A 21365-nucleotide genomic window follows, 5' to 3' on the forward strand; every position below is an offset into this window, starting at 1 on the left:
AACTAATTCGACGAGTTCAGAACCTCCTCCTTTTTTTGAAGCCTGCTAATTAATATAACCCTAATTTCAAATTGAACTGGCGGCTTCGTGAAATAGTAAATCTAAAATATTGGTCAAACTTCAGAAATCATACACAGTTATAATGTATATTATTAAAGAATATAAATTAAATCGTGGAGAAGGGGTGTTCTGTATTCAATTCCCCCTCAATTGAACACTACATATGAATAACATTCGAAAACGAAGGCACAACTGCTCGGTTGGTTCGAATGTCGTGTGTTAATCAGAATGGCGCCAGTTCAAATCCGTGCCAATAAATATATCTTTGATGTTTCTTTTTTTTTCCTGTCAGATGCTCACATAGGCAGGACTGTATTTGCCCAAACCCGTTTTTTCACATGCACAATTACTGCTTTTTCACGAGTCACTCAGTCACTTTTTTAGTGATATTTATGTTTGCATTGAAATTACTTACAACCAAAAGGTGAGCGATGATTACACTATCACAAAGTTGAATTTAACGAGGTTTTGTTGTTGATGTCTTCAAATTACATGGCTTCTTTTTTGAGTTTACCTTTTTCCGTTTACTTTAATTAGTCAACTTTTTTCGATTCTTCTTCATAATGTGCTTTCTTTAAAATTTTTAAAGAGCGAAATGCCGTATGAAACGATTCAAAGCACAATGCGGAGTTCCGCGAGGGTCAACTAGTTTTTGTAGTATTTAATACGAAATCAGAAGCAAATTATATTTCAGCTTAAGGCAATATTGGAACAAAAATATCCTTTGAAAAACAAAAATCAAATTCACGAATAATCTGTTTTGGATGTTTAAACTGTTATTCCGGTCTTTTTGGTATTTTAAACGGGATCGTTGACGTTATTTAGAAACATGACTTCCTTTTGATGGGGATTTTAAAGGTTTGATGTTCTTACTTTATTGGGAGGTTTTAGGAATTCTATTCGAAATAGGATTTGTTGGTGCCGTTGACGCTATTTTAAGACTATCTCCTTTCCATTTTAGGCGTGTTTCTCCTTATTTACTCAGGAGGGGCAAACGTCGCGTAATCTCCGTTCCTTTCTTCGGCAAGAGGATATGTAATAATTTAAATAGCTGGCGTCACTCTAGATATTATCTGACGGTGATCGGAACCTTAAGGGAAATGTCCTTACTTGAAAGGAAATTTTTATGAATTGCCCATGCTAACTTCTTGGTATACTGCCGCGCTAAACACAAAAGTGGTACCTGCACTTTTCATCTAAATTGAGTTACGGTCACCTGGTGCTTCTTTGTCACATATTTCACCTTAATACAATGTTTTATGGTCATTTATCAATGGGAAATATTTTTTAAAAAAATCTGAAAAAGTTGCATCCGAATCAAATGTATAGAGGCTCCAAACTTTAACCAGTAATTTCTCATTTTGAACTCAGCAGCAGATGCGACTTTTGCGCTTAGCACGGCAGTATACTACCATGCGTTTTCTCGATTTATGTTGTGTCGTTTCTTTTTGTAACTACTTGGCTCCTGACTGTGTTGACCAATAACCTTAATCGATCGACTGTTTGTGTAGATTTTACACAAAGGCCAGAGAAAACGCGGGATGATAACATTATATAAAATTCGAATAAGATGCCATAGGTCAGTTAACTGATTGTCTTTCTTCTAGAATAAAGGTTTCTAATCCAACTTGTTTCATATCTGGTCCCTCTTGAAGCAAGCTGTTAAGGAGGAGGGGGTTTCAACGTCAAGAAATTCACTTTTTATACGAATTGTTTTTTAGAAAATGGTTTGATTAAATTTATTAAAATTAACCTTTATTAAAAAAAACCTTTTGCGCATTATAATGTACGGTTTTAAGAATATTCTATAAATTTTTGATCAAAAAATATCCACAGACAAGCCGGTGACAGAACTTTTCCCAGAGCACCTTTGGCGAAAGATGATTTGCGGTGCTCACTGTATCTCAGCTGACATTTATGTGAAATCAAATTTTATTTGAATTTAGTCAAAGTAAATTAATCCCCATCTTATTATTATTATTATTATTATTATTATTTTTGACTTTAAAATTTTTCGCGGCCATTTGAAGTTAAAAGTGTTATTTTTTACGAAAAATTCAGCTATTTTGTTAGTAAAAAACTCATTAAAAAAAAAAAACTCAAACTCAACGTAGGGGGAGGTTTTTTTTATATGCAGAATGTGCGTAGTAAATTTGAAATGAATCAGTCAATTGGTTTTAAATGGGAGTGAACACCGACTTTGAAAAAGTGGTTTTGAGAAAAACGCGTTTAAAGATTTAGAATAAAAAGCATCAATTCCAGGTCCATAGAGTACAGTCCCTGTAGCAGCTTCAATCTCCTCAGCCTCTTCTTTCTTATTATTATTTATTTATAATACATTAAACTAACCCCAAGCAAGCAGCACTGACATTCTGAGCGTCTGCAGCTGTCAGGACTGCTGCATTCTTCGGCAGCTGTCGGAGCTGCAGTTTGAAGGAGCTTAGACTGAATACTTGATAACTTCTAGAATTTTGCTCGAAACGACTTGAAATTTAGAGAATATATTTTTGAAATGCTTAACTATAAGACGAAAAGAAAACAATAAAAAAAAACCCACTTTTTTGAAACTGCAAAACCCTTCTCCCTCCCCCCCTTAATGACTATGAAAGTCATGTATGTAATTTTGAGATTTCCGCATTTTCAGAGTCAATTACTTCAGTACTCCAAAGTCAGCCACACATATCTCACTCTTTTTACACTTATACTCTGGGCATGTATTTCTGAAAAATATTGTTTTGTGGCTCACTGCTGGGGGAAGCTGATTTTGACACTCAAAAAATGATTAGAAAATCTTTCCTTAGCATTTTTGAATGGCCTGTGACCATTGGCACAATAGTGAACCATAAGTATTTATGCCCTAGGGGTTGTTGAAGGACACAGAATAATTGTCGTTGCGATGATTCATACCTTGGGCAAAGAATATTGGCGAATGTAAATCGGTTAGTTGTACTTTGACCCAAGGGTGCCCATATGCAAAATTTTATTGGAGAGGGGGGCGCTCAGATATTTTCCCCATGGTTTAGCAGGACATTTTCCCCATAGAAACCGATTTCAGTACAGATTAGAGTTATTAAAATTTGACATTTTTAATAACTTATTCATTAATTGCTGGAGAAGAAACGTTTTTACATTTTTGCAAAGAAAAAAGAACTAAAAACAAGGAAGTTCTAATTTCAAAAGGGGGGGGGGAGGCGGGGCTTGATCCCCCACTTACTTGCCTCCCCCCATGCCCTTGCTTTGACCTTCCAAACCTTAAAGAAATATTTTTTTTGTGTGAAAAAAAAATCCGTGTCTATAATAATTTAATTTCAAGAGCATATCCTGAAAATTTTAGCAAAATCAAAAAACCCACAGATTTTTACTTTCAGACTGGAAAACTACAAACAATGGAAAACGTTTTATTGGGTGTCTGAAGGTAAAACATTCATTCTGTTCTGTTTTTTCTTTGCTTACAGTACGTTTTCATGAATCCAAGGTATATAATTAGAGACTCTTGTGTAGACACCTGGCAGACCAGGAAGAGCGCAGCCAATGCCCCAAGACACAACGCCCACCAACACAGCTCGGCCCCTTTCTTGCTGAATCAAAGGACCTCCAGAGTCTCCCTGAAAGATGAGAAAGTACTACAGGTTTAACATATTTAGAAAGGCAATTTCCGAAAAAAAAAATAATATGCGTCTGAAACTGTATCTAACTTTTTGTTGGTGAAAGAAAACTGTGCTTTTTTTAGGCACAACCTCAAATGGCCACTGCGCACACGTCTTTCGGAAAAACGGGGAACTTGTCACAAACTGTACACAATTTCGCGAACCCCTCTCTTTCCCCCAAAGTGTGACATCATTTATGGACAGCCTCTTGGATGAATTTTTAGAAAAATTTGTTCCCAAAACGCAGATTTAAGCTATGTTTGGTTCCTAAGGGAGGGTTACGACCCCCATGACTCTTTCTCTAGATCTGTACTTGGGTAGAAAAGGCATATGTATAATTGTTTACGCTACAACGACGACTAACTACAGCTAGCTTATATAGAAGCAAAACACATTCTGCTGCCACATAGCTTGCCTTGTTTCTATCTTAAATGAATCTCTTTCTGTTAAAAGGGATCAAATCAACATTGTTCATTAATTGACAGCCTACTCCTTTTGAACAAAAACTGACTCAAATGTAAGCAGTAGCTTGTGAAGCACTATCAGGGGCGCCACCTCGATAGGAGGTCACGGAAGTCACTGTGCCCCTCCCAAAAATTTTTTTTCGGCAAATTTGTCTGACGATTCGGCAAAATTATCATCATTCGGCAAAATTTGGTGTTCTATTCGGAAAAATTTGGAGTTCCGTTTGGCAAAATTGTCATCATTCGGCAAAATTTGGAGTTTTATTCGGCAAAAATAGGAATTCCATTAGGCAAATTGAAAATTGTGGACCTGCCAAAAAGCCCCTGAGCACTATGAATGAGCATTACTGCTGAACATTTTTGGTTAAATATTTTTCTCTTTAAGCGATCGAAATTTTCTCACCTGACAGGAGTCTGTGCCTCCTTGTGGGACTCCAGCACACAACATGGCTTCTTTCGAAAATCCTTCTGGGCCATATACGGCCTGGCAGATTTCTTGTGGTACGAGTGGAATTTCAACGGCCTGTAGGATACTCGATCCCTTTCCGCCTGCGATAAAATAAAAATTTAGATTATAAATGTTTATTTTCGAACGGTGAGTCCCAATCTTTTTCACATATATACCCCATCAAATCATTTTTTAAAATCCTGATAACCATGTACACTGGTGGACAAAATTAAGAGATGGAAGACATTCTGCCAAATATCTCGAGAAATACTGGATAAAAATAAATGAAATTTGGTATGGGTATAACTTATAGTATGACAAAAATGTGTGCAAAGCCAAAATTAATTTGCCATTCATTGGTAAGAGTCATTGCCAGCAGTTCAATGTGGACTGGACTTAATGATGAAAGATGGCAATGAAAGTGAGGCTTGTAAGGTGTATGGCTACCTTTAGTATGGTGTTTGGTCACCTCTGACAGATAGACAGCATGCACAAGGAATATGCATGTTGTTAATAGGCGAGTATTTTGTATGATTTCTGCTCAAACCATCACTTTTCCAGCAGTATAATGGTCCCTTTCCATAATATTACTGAGATGGTATCGGATCCCAAGTTCCCTCCAAATGAATATTCGCCGAGAATCAGGTCGTAGACTGAATCTGGACTCATCTGTGAAAAGAACATTAGCCCATTGGAGCTGTGTCCAGTGTTGGTATTGTCTGCACCACTGTACACCCTCTCTTTTGTGGGAGTGAGTGTGATGCAAATGGTGGACCTTTTGGCACTACAACCCTCTTTCACCGAGTCGCATGGCAATCTTGAAACTAATGTTCCTGTGGCAGCAGCGATGTCTCTAGACAGTTGTGTCGCTATAGACGTCCTCTGATGCTTGGCTGTAAGTAACAAATACTGGTCTTTATTGGGCCTTGTAGCTCTCGGACGACCTTGTACTGGTCTTCTGTGGACACTGTCCCACTGTTTTTAAACTGACCCCACAAATTCGAAACAACGCTTGGAGTTACACCTAATTCCCTAACAACCTGAGCATGGGGCTGTCCTGCCTGAAGTCTACCCTCAATTCTCCACCTCATACCTTCGTTTAAACGATGATGTTCACTCATTTTACGTAAAAAAAAACACGAGATTATTTAAGAAACACAATACAAATCTCTACTGTGTTGTAGAGTGGAATGAGTTGAGCATTTGACTGCAGACTTTTATACCTCCTCTCCTACTGCCTTAGTAACGCCCACTAGAATACGAAACTCATCTCAGCGACACCAGTACCATGGTGCCATTATAATGGGAACCAGCTGTCCAGGTTTTAAGGGATGTTTTCCGAGAAATGTGTGAAAATGCGTCCCACCTCTCAATTTTGTTCACCAGTGTATAATTTGAATGATTTGTAACGGAAATGTTTTTTAGGTAAATGAACCGTAAAAGTAAACTGAGGTAGACTGGGTCCCCCCTAGAAAGTGCCAACCTTAACTCCCAAAAGGCACACAGGTTTGAGGGCGCAGAAAAAAAAAACCCTCCGAAGGTGCAGCAATTAGAGGAGGAAAAAGTCGCACATTATCGAGGGTGCACAGGCAGAAGGGTGCACCGGCCAGCCTTTTAGAGTAGGGTTGCCGGGGGCTGGAGTTTACCCCAGGACCTTAGATTTTCAATAGAGATTATGGGTTCGTGGAATTTTGTTCGGAATTCTTGGGTTTGTGGTATATTCTTGAAAAATATGTATTTATTACCTACACTCAGGAACATTGAAAATAGCGCCTCAAGAAGGAAGCATTGGATTGAATTAAAATTTAATGTACGGAATAATACAAATGAGACATACAATTGATCCCAAAATCTAGACAATGAAACAAATGCATGCTGAGAAATGAGATAAATACAGTGCTACTTCAATAGCGCGTTGGACCCCTTTTTGCTGCAATACAGAAAACGCGGAATGCTAACATTATATAAAATCCGAATAAGATGCCATAGGTCAGTTAACTGATTGTCTTTCTGCTAGAATAAAGGCTTCATATCCAACTTGTTTCATACCTGGCCCCTCTTGACGCAAGCTGTTAAGGGGGGGGGGCAGGGTGTTAGGGTTTTCAACGTCAAAAAATTATTTTTTTTTACGGATTGTTTTTTAGAAAATGGTTTGATTAACTTCATTAAAACCTTTTGCGCATTATTATGATTGGTTTAAAAAATATTCTATAAATGTTTGATCAAAAAATATCCACAAACAAGCCGGTGACAGAGCTTTTCCCAGAGCACCTTTGGAGAAAGATGATTTGCGGTGTTCACTGTATCTCAGCTGACATTTATCTGAAATCAAATTCTGTTTGAATTTAGTAAAAGTAAATTAATCCTCCCCCGTACGTTCTCAGATCTTATTTTTTTTTGAATTTAAAATTTTTCGCGGCCATTTGAAGTTAAAAGTGTTATTTTTCACGAAAAATTCAGCTGTTTTGTTTGTAAAAATCTCATTAAAAAAAAACTCAAACTCAACGTAGGGGGAGGTTTTTTTTCTATGCAGAATGTGTATACTAAATTTGAAATGAATCGGTCAATTGGTTTTAAATGGGAGTGTTTTCTTACTTTTTTTCCCCTCAGATTTTTACTTTCAGACCCCTTCTTGCTGCAATACATGACGCAATACGATCCGACATTGAGCTAATTTAACGTCTGATGTTGTTCTGAGGCAGATGGCCTCCCAAATTTTGAACAGCCACTTCTAAATCTTGCACAGAGTAGCACAGCGGCATCTGGCATTTCAGCTGATCCCAACATGTTCTATAGGGGCAAGTCGGCGGTGCGGACTGGCAATGGAAGAGACTCAAAAGAACGTAAGAAATCTTCAGCAACTCTAGCTGTATGCGGGCGAGCATTATCTTGCTGGAAAACTGCTCCTGGAGGACCATTAAGGAACGGTCCTAGATGTGGTTGGAGAAAGTCATTAACATAACGGTGACCCATTAAGATACCACGTACCACAACTAAAGTGGACCGACTATCATAGGTTATAGCTTTTCCAACCACTTTGCCCACTGTGCGGGTAGTGTGTCGTGCGAAAGAATGGGTGGACTGGTACCTTTCTACAGGGCGCCTCTACATCCGTGCAAAGATACCATCTGACCCCAAAACGAATCAGGAATCATCAATGATTCCTGATTAGCAAAATGCACCGCCTTTTGCTAATCAGTGACATCCCACATCGCTCTGGATTCGCACCATTGCAGACGGAGTTGCCATGTTTTGGTGTTAAAGGGAGTACACGAAAAGGGCGCTTGGACGGCAGATTTACTACCGCAAGACGTTTAGAAATGGTCGGGGAACAACTGCTACCCCTACGTCTGCTTGTATGTTGAAACGAGTCACTATGAAATCCACGAGCGCTTGCCGCACGATCCTCCCATCCTCTCTTCTCGTGGTCTTCCTAATCACTCCAGACACGTTTTTTTTGCACGTGGGTACCATCTCGTGTCCACTGCCTCCAACAGTTTCTAACAGATTACTCCGAACGATTCACCTAGGTAGCAACACAGCTCGTCGACCAGCCTGCAATTTTCATGCCGATGATCAAACCTCTCTCAAACTCGCTTAACTGTGAGAAACGTGTTCTAACTCGTCTACCTGGCATCCTTCACTCATTCAGGTTCTCCGACAATCCGTATGTAATCATAACGCTTACAAATCTTAAATTATGCGCTGGTTTATATTGCACCTTTTTCCTGATGTCACCGATACTGTAGGGTAAACGGTCATGCGCATTGACACCAAGTTTGGATCAATTGCATATCTGATGTCACTCTTCTTCTAGGCAAAATTTCACAATTGTACCTTTCTTCTTTCTTGGGGCGCTATTTTCAATGTTCCTGAGTGTATTTTACAAATAAAACATAGTATTTTCCCTAAAATGTAGCTTTTTGGCAAAGCAGTCTAGATTGTAGGTTGTAAATGCTTAATTGTTTTCATTAAGGTTGTGTAGGTAGAAAAAGTAAGAAAAAAATGCCAAAAAATTCTTTCGCTTTAGCCCCGGATATTATTTCTCTCTTTGTATTAAATAACTTTCCGACCAATCTTTTACTATTTGTTTAAATTTTTAAAGTTTAGACATCAACAAAACTTTTTTTTTTGCAGCAGCAGCCGATTTTTACTGGTGTTTTTTTTAAAGAAATTGTTCCAAAGAAGTAATTATTAAGAGCTCAATTTTAGTATTTATTATTACAAATTTTCCCTTTATCGCTTTGAAAATTCATAACCGATCAGAAACAATAGTAGCAACTACAAAAAAGTGTACAAAATTCTCATTCACATGGTCTAGGGCTTTTTATCCCGCAATCTTGAACACGTCATGAGCTCTGAGGGTCTTTCAAAGAAAAAAAGAAAAAAAAAAAAACTTTCCAATGACAGCCTGAGGCCTTTAATTTCGACAAAGCAGCAAGTTTACAAGTAAACATGTACAAATTTGGAATAAAGAAAAGGAGGTTGATACTGCAAAAAGGAAAAACTCCTACTTAAAAGGGTAAATTGCCCATTCTCGGATTTCATTCAGAAGAAATTTAAATGCCCTCAAATAAAAGTTTTCCCCCCTGTATTGATGTTAAACTAGATCCCTGATTTCCTACACGACCAATAGTGATAGGGGTGGCCATGGGGGGGGGGGAGGATTATGTCGCACTTTAATTTATTTATTTAAGTTTATCTATTGATTTATTTTAAGTTAAATTATTTATTTTATTTTATTCTGTCTACATTTTATTTCATTTATTTATTTAGTATGTGTGTGTGTGTGTGTGTGTGTGTCATTGACGTAGCGCAGAACTTTTAAAGTAAAATAATAACAATAATAATAAATAAAAATAAATAAATAAAAAAAATAAAATATTAAAAAAATAAATAAAATTAAAAAGCGAGCTAAAAAATAAAGAAGGAAAAGAAGGTTGAGGATTTTTTTTGGGGGGGGGGAGGGGATTTGCGCCACTGAACTTGGAAGGGGGTGAGCACCCCTGTTCTGTAACAAGTAAGGTTATCTCAAGTGCTTAATAGATACAGTGCAGCTCCGATAAATTAAAGCTTCAACTTGACAATGTTTACTTTTTTTTTTTGGAAAAATAGGGAAGGGTGTTTAGGGGGCCTCGAGTTGAGTTGGTGATTTTCATAGCAGTTTTGCGAAAATATTCCAACTCAAATTCGCGAAAGTAACTTGTCATTTTTTTCACTAAATTCCCCAAAAGATAAATAAATATTGACAAGATCAAGTTCTGTTCAGAGCCATACTGTACGGCTATACCTGAGTAAATTATCAAACATGTTTACAACTTATCGTAGCGATTGCCACTGAACGACCTAAAACTTAGAGTTGAATACATTTTGATACGACTACCAATATGTTGACGCAATAATCAAACTGAAGTACCCTTATCTCACTGGTTTGATTTCCATCCCAGGTATGCAAACTAGAGAGAGACAACGTAGCCTCAAGTGTTTTGGGGCTTCAAGGAATTTCTTTTCCGTTGTAGAAATATAATTGTTTGCAGAAAAAAGGGTTCTTACATGTTTGTTACTTCCTGCGATGGAATATTTCTAAATAAGCGTTGATTACTGTCTCTCATAAAAATATATTTTATAGTAATAGTTCAAGGATTCAAACTAAGGTTGTAATATAAGTGTGGAGGCAGATAAAAGTTTCATGATGACTGAATACACGCCTCCTATTTGAAGCAAAGTGATGTAAGTGGACATTTTCGAATTTTAATTAAAACGCGTTTAAAGTTGCGGTTCTAGGTGGAATTGCATTGAAGTTCTTTTCTAAATTATGCTGTTTAGCAGCAACGTCCAGGGCTACTAGTAGGGGAAGATGGGGCAAAGTGAAATGGTGAAATATTTACTCTGCTTTTAGCATCGCCAATCTAGTAATATTTTGACCATGTAGTAACATATGCAGTATATTCCAGTCAAGAATAAATTACCTCTGAAAATCACAGAATATGATAATACAAGCAATTTTCAAAAACTGATACTCATATTGTAATATTTTGTTGTTAGTCATTAATTATTTTTGTTATTATTAATTAATAAAAATATTGTTCTTAACATTTTAAATCTTAATTGAGATCTAATATTCAGTGCAATATTTAATTGTTTAATAAGAAGCTTATTTGTATTTTAAATGCTTTTTACAGTTAGTCAAGTGCATGCGGGGCAAAGTGTAATCATTTACTTATTCAATCTGTTATCAAATTACTTACGTTACTTTTTTAATTACTTCATTAACATTTCTCCATTTAATAATTCACTTATTTTTTCATTTATCCGCTTATTTTCCTATTTATTCACTATTTTTTAAACTGATTAATTTTTTCTCATTTATTAACTAATTAATTAATTTATTTATTCGTTTATTGGTTTATTTCCTTTTACATTCATTCATTCTTTTATTTACTCATTTATTTTATAAAAAATATCTTTACTAATCGAATAAAAAATCTTTATTGTAAAAATGTTTTATATTTCACTTCGCCCCATGAAAATAAGTGAAAAATTTGCAACTTTTTTTTGGAGGTACAAATTTACTGCCAAAAATAAAAATAATGTTTCAATGCAAGTTTTATTATAAAATATATTGTTTTCTCTTTATGTAAAGTAATTTTCAGAACAAATTTCGTACTGGTTCATTTTGAATAAAAGTAAGTTACCTGAAACATTTGCCCCACATTCCCCTACTATCTCTCCTCTTGTCCCAAAACAAAGGAGAAGTTCACCATCCATTTGTACTGGTTATCTTCAAATTTTTAATGTTGGCACTTACATCCTTTTGCTTCTCACTGCCTCAATTGTCAACATTCTGATTTTGATTTGTTTTGAATTTAGGTGAATATAAGACATCTAAAAACACTTTATATTAAATAACCAATGCCAACTCTAATTTTTTCCTTTGTCCAAAATATTTTGAAAGCCTTCTTCTTCTTTTTTTAATAATAAAACTTATTTTTAAATTTCTAAAAAAGTTGTGCAATTTGCTTTCTAAATTGGCTGGACTAGGTAATGGGCAAGTAAAATGTGACGTCACCATCAGTAGTTGCTCCCCATCCTGAAACTGTGACGAATCCTTTTGTGTTTTGTCCAGGAGAGGGCAGGCATACACCAGTTACATCACCTCGCAGTGGAATGGGTGTTTGGACTCGGATAAGAGCGATGTCATTCATAAATGTTCTCAAATCGAACTTCTCATGAACTACAATTCTATCGATCTGCAAAATAAATACACGAGCAAATAAAATTATAATAGTAGTCAAGAATATATATGTTTCTGTCATATTAAAATCATATTTTTTACAATCAAGATTGATTATGGACCGTTAAAAAAAACAAAAAAGAGAATCACTGGAGATGAAATGAATATGCGTACATATGATTTTACCTCTACTCCAACTGTTTAGCACTAGTATAAATATAGCAGAAAAGCATAAATAACGTTTTTAAAGTAATCAAAATGGAGTAAGCTAACATTCGAAAAGGAAAACAATTTCTTAAAACGCTATAAAAAAATAGCTAAAATTACATCTTTTATTTACTTTTATGCGTTATACTCCGACAAAACGCCCTTAACGTTTACGAAAAAAAGGAGCAACAATATACGAAAAGATTTATCTTCTCTCCCGTTATAAAATAAAAATAATGATAAAAATTAATATGAAACGGAAAGGAAAAGAAAAAAAAAAACCATAAAGAAATAGATCATGTAACTGGCCTCCCTGAAAAGGTGTGAGAAACAGGGAAACTGAACTTAAAAACTCTAAGCTTACAATATTGAAAATTTGATTGTTCTAACCTTCTAACCTTAGAGCAGGAATTAAAATGATGGGAACAAGCCCTATCACTGGGTTAGCAAAAGCTGACTAAAAGATCCCAAGTCACGTGACTCATCAGCGACGAATGGTTGGCACGTTGAAACAAGCGAAAGAAATCCGATTTTTTCCAATGCTTTGCTTTAAAATCTATCACGTGACATGGGCTCTTGGTTTCATAAATGAAAGTCTTCACTCTCTCCATTTTATTTCTTCTTAATGGTTCTAACTTTTCTGTCATTCTTAACATCAAAGCTCTGTATGTATAGTATTAAGTCCATTGAACCAGCCTACAATATTAAAAATTTGATTGATCTTAACTTTTCTCACCAAGAGTTTTTTAAAGAAACAGAAATAAAAGGGAAACTTTTAAAATCACTGCACGAACTACGTTAGCAAATATTTACAAAAATCATTAACGCAAGTTCTTTTGAAACTGCAATAATCCATTATTGGCAATTGTTTCTTAAAATCGACTAAGGCTGCTTCGTTGCATTTAAAATTGTTTTTGCCCCCCCCCCCCCATATGTTTCTAAAAACAATTAGGTCAAAATTTGGAGGTAAGGAAAAAAGCGTGAGGGCTTGTTATCAGCTGTCTTAAACTTGTCGTTATTCATTCTTAACATTAAAGCACAATATCTAAATACCACATGAAATCACGGATATATATTTAGCAGTTGCAAATTTTAGCGGTTCATTAATGCTCTATTTACCAAATGATCCAAAGGCCATAAGCATTTACAAATTCAATCATTCCAAGTCATTCCCTAATCTGTGGGGAATATGAGATTATAATTAAAAAAATTAATTAAAAAACTTTTAAATGAAATTTTATATGAAAAAATACTTTGTCGGTAGATAATATGTAGGGTCAGCTGTGGTAAAAAGGAAAAGATAATTTCAATGTTTCAACTGTAGATCCTTAACTTGCTTTTGGATGAATTGAGACATAAAACTTTGTTCTTTGTGTCCAAGAGTGCACTCTCTGAGAGCAACTGGATTCTATGACTGTTTTGGAATGAAATCACGTGTTTTTTTTTTTTTTATCCCCAGCGTGTTTCCTTTTACTACCCCAGAGACCAAGTTGTAAATAGAAACACCCCATTTATTTCTCCATGAGTGTGGATGTAGGCAGATGATCGCACTGTACACAATCAGTTTAAAAAGCTGAATACATTTGGCTCGAATCATACTCAATCTGTGGCCTATAGATCGCAGATGATCCACTGGATCCTCCAAATATAATCTGAAACCATTTAAAAAGAAAAAATGGGCATAAACCAAATTATGCGTTGAATTTATGTAAACTACGCACATGGTTATAATTTACACTAAATTTACATTTTATTTTACATTTAACCAATGTTACCTTGAGTCATAAATAAGATAATAGAGCTTGTTTACACTAACCCCATGTTTCCTTTTACCACAAGTGAGGTAATAGTGTTTGTTTCCACTTACCCCACATTTCTTTTTACCACAAGTGGGGTACTAGAATTTGTTGCCACCTACACCATGTTTCTTTTAACCACAAGTGGGTTAATAGAGTTTGTTTCCACTTACCCCATGTTTCCTTCTACCACAAGTAGGGAAATAAAGTTTGTTTCTATTCATCCCATGTTTCCTTCTAAACCAACTGATGATGAATACCAATCTTTTTTAATTTGTTAAAATAATGTTTGAAAAGTACTTAGACTTTATAAATTTTGTTTTCAATCATAAAACTAAGATTACAGTACTTTACACATTCATTACAGTACTTTACACATTCATTCACAGTTACAGCAAAGAATACAAACAGTTTTTTTCCACTTTTAAGTGCTTTTAATATGAAATAATAATATAAATAGCGATTTTTTACTTCCTTTTACAAAAAGGAAGTATTGTATTCGCAAAAAAATTCTCACTCAAAAATCGACTTCAATTTCCATTTTACTCACCCCCAAATGAATATTGAGTTTTTTTTTCTACTCGACCACACGTGAATAAAGTGTCTAAGAACGCATAGACACCCGAAATATCCATTATGACGACACCCAAGTTAACTACAACGAATTTTCTCGTGACGTCCGTATATACGTATGTATGTGCGTATGTGTGTGTATGTATCTCGCATAACCCAAAAACGGTATGTCCTAGAAAATTGAAAATAAATACGTAGACTCCTAGGGGGGGGGGGGGCTAGTTGTGCACCTTCCCTTTTGGTTGCATTTGGATGTTCCTAAGGGGGTCTTTTCCTCCTTTTTGGGTTTGTCGCCAACTTGGCCACAAATTCGGCGATTTTTTTTTTAAAATCTGGTTTCAATGTGGCCATTGTTGGTGATATTTAGAGAGTAAACTATTGAATCACATTAAAAATGCCAATAATACGGAAATGACAGTAAATTGGAGTAAAAGGAAGTCATGTGATGCACACATCAGCTCGTTTCATTAGTATGATGGAACACTTCTAAAGAGATTTCTAACTTACCAAGAACCTTGTGATATTTTTTTCGTTCAGATTATTTACACCAACAACTATGTCAAAACTTCTCTTTGATCTCCTGAAAATGATGATAAAATTTAACGCTAATGATGGAAGTAAGAACTTTTCTCCTTACACTGTACGAAAACTCCGAAACGTCACAGATGGTTTCCGGGCAACGCTCCGCGATCTCACGTGTTTCCACCAGTTTCTTGTGAAAAACAAGTATCTTCGCGAAACTGTTTCCTGAATCGCTACAAGTTTCATAAATGTATAGAAATCTAACAGCTGAGAAAAACATTTTTATCTGCCAGTGTGAAAACATGCTCAACTCATTTATTAGGTTCTTCGCTTTTAGATCGGTAAGGGACCTTCCAGGTTGACTGAGTCCCAAACAAAAAGCGCGAAATGTCGTCTCTGGATTTTGTAACTTTGTAAGAATTGCAGGCTGTTCATTATTTGCTTGAAATTCTGTCTTAGCATTGACTTCATTTGCTTTCGAAGGCTTCCTGGTAAATCAGGTAGAATACAAGCTATTATTTTAAACATACCGAAGTTTTCTTGGAAGATTTCTGATTTGTTTCAGAAGCATGAATGGCTTTTATTGGGACGGTTTCTGAATTATTCAGAAATATTCCAGGTTAATGTAAAGAAGGTTACAGATTTTTAATGAGAAAGTTTCCTGTTCCTGAATTTTTTTAAGAAAGATTCCAGGTTAATTTCAGGAAGGTTACAGAGTTTTAGTGAGAAAGTTTCCTGTTCCTGAATTTTTTTTTAAGAAAGATTCCAGGTTAATTTCAGGAAGGTTACAGAGTTTTAGTGAGAAAGTTTCCTGTTCCTGAATTTTTTTTTAAGAAAGATTCTAGGTTAATATCAAGAAGGTTACTGAGTTTTAGTGAGAAAGTTTCCTGTTTCCGATTTTTTTAAAAGAAAGATTCCAAGTTAATTTCAGGAAGGTTTTCTGAGTTTTAGGTGAGAAAGTTTCCGGCAGAAATTAGGCACATCAGCTAGAAATTATTTTCTGGGTACATTTCGGATTTTTTTTACAGTGTAAGAGAAGAATAAGACTAATGAAACGAAATTTCTTTTTAGTTTCATGCAGGGTTCGCCGATATATGGATGCTTCACTTTCCAAATCTATTAACTCCATAAAGCAAAAAGTCGAGAAAAGTGAAGAAGAAGATAGTGTTATCCAATAGGAGTGAATGGGCCTTCGTGTTATTTTCTGCCATTGCAGGATCAGAAATGTACTGAAACTGAAATTTAATATAAATTCACATTCTAAGCATTGATTAAACATTATTTAAGCAGAAATGAGGATTTTTTCAAAAAGTGGAGTTAATCGATTTGACAACTGAGGCATCCATATATCAGTCGATATATAGCATGATATATATCCGATATTTATTTTGAAAATACCATGATATTTTGATATTTTCGATACTTATTTTTTAAACCACAATATTTTCAATTTAAAAATTACATTAATCATAGTAATATTGTTTATTTATTTTTGAAAATAACCAAAAAGTTATGTACGATATTTTTATGATTTATTAATACATCATTAATATAGCAAAGTAATATATTCAGTAAATTACCGCCCATTAGCCAGGGCTAAAGCAGAAATACGTGAAATACACCGCCAGCTCAGTCATTTCCCGCCGAGGACTGCAGTTTCGTGCTTATTAGCACTCACCAGCCCGGCATAGGAAAGTGACTGAGCTGGAGATGGAAAACCATCTACTTCGGTCACTCGTCTGGTCTGCTAATTTTATATTAACTACCAGTTTGTTTCGCACTCTTGGCTTCCTTAAGAGGTTTTTCATCTCCAGCTCAGTCACTTTCCTATGCCGGGCTGATGAGTGCTAATAAGCACGAAACTGCAGTCCTCGGCTGGAAATGACTGAGCTGGCGGTGTATTTCACGTATTTCTGCTTTAGCCCTGGCTAATGGGCGGTAATTTACTGAATATACCTTGCCTCGCGTTCAATCTTCGATTTGAACCGAACCATTGCTTCGGTCACTCGTCTGGTCTGCTAATTCTATATTAGCTACCAGTTTGTTTCGCACTCTTGGCTTCCTTAAGAGGTTTTTCATCTCCAGCTCAGTCACTTTCCTATGCCGGGCTGATGAGTGCTAATAAGCACGAAACTGCAGTCCTCGGCTGGAAATGACTGAGCTGGCGGTGTATTTCAAAGTAATATAGTATTACTTTTTTGTTTTATATACATAAAATTCATAAAATTATTAGTAATGTAACAATTTTAAATCACATTAAAAGTGCCTTATTTAATACTAAACGTTGGTTAGAAAAAAAGAAAATGTCTTATGACTGTGCACCAACTAATACATATTTTTTACTTCATATAACTCTGTAAAACTAGCTAACAGAAAAAATGAGTATAACAGCTCTGCTAAACTAATTCAATTAAAATTGATTAAAATGTGAAATGAAATGTTAAATATAACTAACAAAAGAAACCTTAATATTAAGTCTACATATTGTAATAACAATATAAGAAAATAAAGATTGTTTTGAAAATTTACTATTTTGAAGACTTGAGTTTGTGCTGATTGAAAATATCGGACATATATCAAAATGTCCGATATATAACAAAGTATTGGATATTTTAAAAAATATCATGAGATTTTCGAACCCTGATTTCATGTAATATACCATTATCATCTAGGAAGTGTGACATTTTGACAGGCTAAAAAGCTAGTCGGTAGTTAGCTAATTATAAAGCACATAATTGAGTTTAACTCTGTGTAATTTTCTATTATCAACTATTTGAGCTATGAAAGGTATTCAGAAAACAGTATAGTAGTTTAAAAGAATAACGAACCCGTCCACACAGTGGGCTGCCGTGACAAGCCAGCGCTCGTTGAGGATAGTAGCCCCGCATAAATGAGTCGGTGGAAAGAAAAGAGGTTTGTAACGGAGGGAACTCTGTAACAGAAGCATAATAACACGTACAAGGTTTGCCCAAAATAAATAAATAAATAAAAATAATAATTATAAATTTGAATTTTAACATGTTGAATCAAAATTATGTTTTCGCAATCATGAATAGCTACAGGACCCTACTCGTTGGGTTTTTTGTTTCTAAAAACGGAGTGGAATGGAAATGGACAAGAAATTTTCACCAAGAATAATGGCCAAGAAAATTATTATAACTGTAGATAGATAATACGAGGCACATCCGTAAAAAAGAAATGGAGAGGATGACATAATTAAGATAAAGATATTATTTCCGATATCCACTAATACACTTATCATAAAGATTGTTTGCAGTGTATCACGTTATGTAATTTTATTTCTTATCAATCTTAAATGATAAGAATTTGTAATCTGGAATTTTTTTTATTTAGATGAAGTTTTCATTTTTATTTCATCCCAGTTGTTGTTTTTCCTGAAGGGGAAAAAAAAGAGAATTCAGAGAAACATTAACTTTGGTATTAAAAAAAAAGTGTTTGGATTTTCTTTTTTATTAATTTATTGTTATCTTTATTTTTATTATTATTATTATTTTCTTTTTTGACGTTTGAAATGGCACATAATGCACTGAACATTAATGTGAGAATTAAGAAAGAAATTATTCCTTAGAATTAAACGCGAATAAAAATTCGAAAATACGCTTCGAAAACTTAATCATGCGTATTTTCCCACTTATGATTTTGAATAAATATTTAGCATAATGAAAAATGGCTGAGACTAAGTTTTTAGAATTTTTGACGCACCATATTTGAATGTTTTGTTATTTTTTTTAGTCCAAAGTGTATAAGTTTTATTCAAGTCCAAAGTGTAAAATATTCTAAATGTTGAAAATAAAACTGTAATAGACCAGCAAATGAAAAGCTTGTATTGCTTTTGAAAAAAATAAGATTTTTTTCTTCGATGAGTCGGCAGAAGTAACTTCTATCTACACATTTCCAGAGAGAAAACGACCTGAAAATGTTGTATTTGTCCAGTGATTGGGGTGTTCATTCACTAGATTGGGGCACTTTTTTCACTTAAGCTCTTCGAAAACTTGATGCAGAACCATAAATGTTCTTCCAAATCTTTAGGAATAGTTACCTGTATTGGCTAAACCGTTTTCACTGTCATGTGCCAAATACTACAGTTTTTAACGATACTGTGAATTTTGAAAATGAAATTGCGCTTAAGTGTTCATTCACTGGTCGGTCTACGTATCTCTTCTTTCCCTGCCATCTTTCATCTTGACCTTAAAAGCTAGTTTTTTGTATGATCGATCAATACTGAGGGCTTTAATGTTTTCGTACATTTCATTCCTCCAAAATAAATTCGCTCCTGCAAGCAATATCAAGATTCATTTTTAAGCTTTGAAAAAAAAAGGCCTTGGCTATATTTCCAAAACTGACAAAAAGGGTAGCCTGAAGCTCCGACCCTAGATGTAGTATTAACTAGTTACACAACAAAAAACTGGTTCCATGAGCAACCGAGGCCTCCTACCAGAGGGGCAAGCGTCCGAAAAGCGCATGCACGCTAGAGCTTATATTCTTGATAGGAAAAAATTAGCGTTGCATCCTAAGCTTTTTCCCGTTTATTTAAAGATTCGCTCATTTAATGGTAGTCAGTGATAGCTGCTACGGAGTAGTATATCTAGTTTGGAATACCGTCGGTTATATTACATCTATGGCTCGATGCGTTGCGAATAATATTCTGTTTGAAAAATATTTTGATATATACGCCAAGTTTACAGTTTAGTGCTAAGTGGATGCGTATGATTATTTATGGTTCTTACTTGCCATGGAAATTCTCCTCTGATGGCGCTCCTTCCTCCCACGATTCTATCTCCATTTCTGACAATTCGGGATAGTCCGCAATTCTGTATAGGTTTAGCAGCAATGGCTAAAAAGAAACATTCAGAGCAATCAGTTGTGAAACGTAGCTAAACGAAACTAAAAGTGGTTAACTCGCAGGCGAAATTAAATTTCAAGCGACGAAGTTTTGTTCTACTCTGCACTGCAAAAAAAAAAGTGTAAAATTACCAATTAATGGGCGTCATGTTACACGAATTCTAAAGTGCGTAGTTTTAAAAACTCAAATTGTTGGAGAAACCTTGCACTATGGTTTCAATAGAATTCAAAGTGCATGCGTCAAGAACAGAATCGGCGCAGAGCAGGTAAATTCTTATCAGCGAAACCAAAACTGGCCTTGGTGGCTGAGAGGTAAAAGCTCTTTCTTTGCGACCTGTCTGAGATTCGCGTTGTCGGTTTTTACACCACTAAGATCATTTTTTCTCTTAGTGCAATAAAAATGTCTTGTTTGTATAACAAAATAAATAATTGGCGTATATTGGTTGTTAAAAAGCATGATCTTGATCAATCGTTCAAGAAAGTCAGATAAAAGCTTAATTTTTGCTAATGTGAAACCTTTCAAGAAGCGTGCAGAAAATTCTGGTGTAACCTTAAGCAGAAACGAGTGAGACGTTACACTATGGTTACATTACCATGGTGTAACCTTCCTCAAGCGATGTGTAACTTTACACCAGTTATATCAATTAAGTTACTCCAGAGCAGTGGAGGCAGCTAAGCTGCCACCGATTTTATGGAGTAAGGTTACACAATTTTTTTTTACAGTGACTTCTACTTCATAAACTCGTGTTTTTCAAGCTAAATATAATATTTTAAAATTATGTTTGCATGCCAGGCGCGGCATGGGCTACACAGGTGCAGTGTCTTACCCTGAACCCGGGTAAAAAAAACCCGGTTTTATAACCTCGGTTTTTACCCGGGTGGAAAAAATTCCAAAAAAAAAAATTAATAATTTTTTAACTTTTTTTCTTATGGTACACATGTTGTATGATAATCACTAAATGGCACACCCTGATTTATTTACACCATAGGATTTTTTTACACAGCTATAAAAAAAAATGACTTTGCTCCAAGATTTACCTTACACACACGTGTGTGTCACACGTGCATATAGATTAGCATAGTAATTGTCGGAACAAATTTTTGCAGTATGCTTAAAAATGAATGCTTCTTATAGCAAAATCTTAATCATGTTACAGAACGCCATTGCTCATTATACAATAAACATAGCCTCAAACAAATAACAAAAGTAACGGTTCATATAGTTTCTATAAAATATAAAATGGTTTCAAAACAAAAACCTACCTTCGAATGCGCAGATCAGTAGAACCCAGATCATTTTCTGAAACCTTTCTCTGAAATTTCGCGTATCTGCCTGTCATAATTTAACGCTGTGTCTTTTATTTTGAAACTTTCTTTGATGTGACCCTTCGATACTTGTCGCTGTCTTTGAAGGTGTGAGTTATTCCTTCAGCTACGAGTTAGATAAACCGAGTTATCTTTATGAGCTCAATGCCTGAGAAGTGTAATAAATTTTGCAATTAAATAAACAGCAACCCATGTTTTATTGTATGGGAAGTAAAACAAGAGCTT

The 21365-nt window shown here is 35.2% G+C and overlaps 1 protein-coding gene across 1 annotated transcript; it reads right to left on the reverse strand.

The window, feature by feature from the left end:
- Nucleotides 1-3442: 3442 nt before the first annotated feature.
- Nucleotides 3443-21218, reverse strand: LOC129223969 (trypsin-1-like). The gene is made up of 7 exons (XM_054858353.1): nucleotides 21078-21218; nucleotides 19700-19806; nucleotides 17780-17883; nucleotides 14937-15009; nucleotides 11689-11869; nucleotides 4575-4720; nucleotides 3443-3665 (listed from the first exon to the last, which is right to left on the reverse strand). Exons 1-7 carry the CDS (start codon nucleotides 21109-21111, stop codon nucleotides 3510-3512), a joined length of 801 nt encoding a protein of 266 aa, XP_054714328.1. The 5' UTR covers nucleotides 21112-21218; the 3' UTR covers nucleotides 3443-3509.
- Between the last annotated feature and the right edge of the window lie 147 nt (nucleotides 21219-21365).

Source organism: Uloborus diversus, chromosome 6 (genome assembly GCF_026930045.1).
Source record: "Uloborus diversus isolate 005 chromosome 6, Udiv.v.3.1, whole genome shotgun sequence".
Lineage (NCBI taxonomy): Eukaryota > Metazoa > Arthropoda > Arachnida > Araneae > Uloboridae > Uloborus > Uloborus diversus.